The sequence below is a fragment of the Apis dorsata genome, unplaced genomic scaffold (genome assembly GCF_000469605.1).
Source record: "Apis dorsata unplaced genomic scaffold, Apis dorsata 1.3 scaffold_315, whole genome shotgun sequence".
Taxonomy (NCBI): Eukaryota; Metazoa; Arthropoda; class Insecta; order Hymenoptera; family Apidae; genus Apis; species Apis dorsata.
The window spans coordinates 210,313-212,980 of record NW_006263587.1 but is presented as its reverse complement, the minus strand read 5'-3'; the positions used below and the strand labels follow the sequence as shown (position 1 = coordinate 212,980).

The 2,668-nt window shown below is 20.6% G+C and overlaps 2 protein-coding genes across 4 annotated transcripts in view; both read left to right on the top strand.

Moving 5' to 3' along the window:
* The first annotated feature begins 151 nt into the window (after positions 1-151).
* LOC102679793 (transcription initiation factor TFIID subunit 11) lies at positions 152-1,561 on the top strand. 2 transcript variants are annotated; one of them, XM_006617559.1, is made up of 5 exons: positions 152-397; positions 522-781; positions 863-950; positions 1,036-1,132; positions 1,221-1,561. In XM_006617559.1, the coding sequence occupies exons 1-5, from the start codon at positions 245-247 to the stop codon at positions 1,352-1,354; spliced, it is 732 nt and encodes a 243-aa protein (XP_006617622.1). In that variant the 5' UTR covers positions 152-244; the 3' UTR covers positions 1,355-1,561. The 2 variants fall into 2 exon arrangements, with proteins under 2 accessions (XP_006617622.1, XP_006617623.1); XM_006617560.2 differs by having other exon boundaries at positions 180-320; positions 526-781.
* A 769-nt stretch (positions 1,562-2,330) lies between these two features.
* The window catches only part of LOC102679544 (A disintegrin and metalloproteinase with thrombospondin motifs adt-1-like), a 1,175-nt gene continuing 837 nt past the window's right edge, over positions 2,331-2,668 (top strand). Inside the window, exons 1-2 of one of the 2 annotated variants that reach the window (XR_422065.2) lie at positions 2,331-2,403; positions 2,498-2,663. Coding sequence is in view for 1 of the 2 variants with exons in the window: in XM_006617557.2 (XP_006617620.1) it covers positions 2,648-2,663 (16 nt within the window). In the remaining variant the exon portion in view is untranslated. The remainder of the gene's footprint in view (positions 2,404-2,497; positions 2,664-2,668) is intronic. The other variant, XM_006617557.2, reaches the window with a different exon arrangement.

Below are 2,668 nucleotides of genomic sequence, written 5' to 3'. Positions count from 1 at the left end.
TAAGGCTATCTTCTTATAATTTACATTAAAATATTAAATAAATTAAGATAATTATATTTATATATTTAGAAAATTTATTTTAATTTATTTATTCAATTATATTTTTTAATTAAATATTCATAAAATTCATGTAAATTTTTCATCAATATTTATTATGATATGTATTGTAACCTAAAATAATTCATTTTAAATATCAAATACATTTTCTATATTATTTATAATTTATAGTGTATTTTATTATATAATGGATAATATTTTTGGAAAAGAAGATTCTGGGAATGAAAGTGAACATATAGATATTGAAGGAAAGGAAGAAAAAGGTAGTCCTTCACAAAATTCTGGAACTAAAGATGTAGAATCAATAGATGTTAATGATAATGATAATGTACAAGTTAAGGTATATAAATAGGATAATTATATCATGAGTGTAAAATTGAAATAAAAATAATAAATTAATTTTTAAATAAAAATTAAATTTATATAGTTTTATTATTGTAATTATATATTTATTTTTTTATTAGATAGAATATGATGCAATGAGTTCGCAATCTCAATCTGATGGAGAAGAAGTAGGTTCTAATTTGTTATGTACAGTAGTAGAAGATCAATTGGAAATTGTCAAACATGAAAATGATAATAGGGAAGAAGAACAAACAACGGAAGACATATTTGAAAATGATATAGTACTACCTCATGCAAATCCAACAAATGTTAAAGAAAGAAGAGAAAGTAAAGAGAAAAGTAAAAAAGAATTGGAAGAGGAAGAAAGGGAGAAAATGCAGTACGTATTTTTTAACATTGTTATTATTATAATTATATTTACTATTTAATTATAAATACAATAATATTTGTTTGTTAACAGAGTATTAGTATCAAATTTTACAGAAGACCAATTAGATAGATATGAAATGTATAGAAGAGCTGCTTTTCCAAAAGCAGCAATAAAAAGAGTAATTGTGTTTATTTTTTCATATTAATGTATTTCGTATTTTTTAATATCTTAATATCTATCATAAATTGTATTTTGTATTCCAGATTATGCAAACTATAACAGGTTGTTCAGTATCGCAGAATGTAGTTATTGCTATGTCCGGTATTGCAAAAGTATTTGTTGGAGAAATAGTAGAAGAAGGTAATATTAATATTTCTAATGATGAAAAATAAGTTTTAATGAGAAAAAACAATTTTTTCTTTTTATTTAAATATAATTTTTAAACTAGCTCTTGATGTCATGGAAGCTCATCAAGAATCAGGACCATTACAACCAAAACATTTAAGAGAAGCAGTTAGAAGATTAAGACTTCAAGGACAAATTCCAAATGGTCGTGCCTATAAAGCATTTTTCCGATTATGAATCATCTCATTAGCATAATCATTTAAAAACTGTGATTTAATACAAATGCCTCCAATAAGTTGCAGAAATTAAATAAATATTTTTGTATAAAAAATATGATTACTGTAAAATGTATAATATTCACATAAAAAATTGTTACATTGTAAAAATATCTTAGAAGTTATAAAAATAAGGATATACATTTTAATAAATAAATATATACATGTCTATTACTTAAATATTATTATATATTAATTATAATCTAATTTTATCTATTTTTCTTTTTCCTTTTTTCTGTGATTTGATTTTTTATTTCTAAATATATTCCTGAAAAAAATATTTGATCATTCTTTAAATATATTATTAATTATAATTATTATTTCAAAATTAAATTAAATCACTTGAATTTTCTTGAGAAGTTAGATTATCTTATTAGATGTTTATTATTGTAAAAAAATTCATTTGATTTAAATTGCAAAGAAAATAGTAAAGATCGGTTTTTTATCACTTTTTTATCGCTTTTATCTGTAATAAAAAGTTAAATATAGATTTATGTCAGTTATATATATATATATATATATGTTAAAAATTTTATTGAAATTTGATTGATACAAAAAGCGATAAACATTGAAAGATATAAATTTATAGATTTTAAAAGATGATGAAATTTTGGACTTTCTGTCAACGATTTGCATTAATAATACGCAAATATAATTAATTGTAATTACAATATATTTTATCATAAATAACTTTCTATACGCGCGCGCATATATATGTACACATAATATAGATATATAATGCTGTCAAATTTTATTTATTTCATTAAGTATGTTAATTTTTAACCCATTAATGTTCAATTTATCTTATTAATATATCGTTGTATTTCTTTGATAAAATATTGCAGAAGTTTAATATGATATGCGATTATTATTTACATTATTATTAACTTGTATTATTTTAGAAAAATTTAATAATGGAATTAATTTTGAAAAGTTATATATTTTTAAATCAAAGAAAAATTCTTTAATAATAAATCCAAATATTTTGAAATCCCACGTAATTTATAAATGGTATGAAAAATGATATTTTGTTTATATAATTTGTTTATGTTTTATTGAACATTTTATAATCATTTATTATTTATCAATTACATTATTACATTAGTTATGAAGCTTAACCTTAAGTTTGTGAAATTAGTATACACAATAATGAAGAAGTAAGCTCTTTTTCCACTGAATTGAATTCCTTGCAAATAAATCGGGCAAATATTAAAGAGAAAATTATTCCGTCTTTTTTTGTATTGAATAACAAAGAATGCAAATATGTCAAGGTCAG

Excerpts from the sequence above, each read along its gene's own strand:
- LOC102679793 (XM_006617559.1), top strand. The coding sequence starts at position 245 with ATGGATAATATTTTTGGAAAAGAAGATTCTGGGAATGAAAGTGAACAT. Across the intron at positions 782-862 it reads GAAGAAAGGGAGAAAATGCA|AGTATTAGTATCAAATTTTA; the intron begins GTACGTATTTTT and ends GTTTGTTAACAG. Across the intron at positions 951-1,035 it reads CAAAAGCAGCAATAAAAAGA|ATTATGCAAACTATAACAGG; the intron begins GTAATTGTGTTT and ends TTTGTATTCCAG.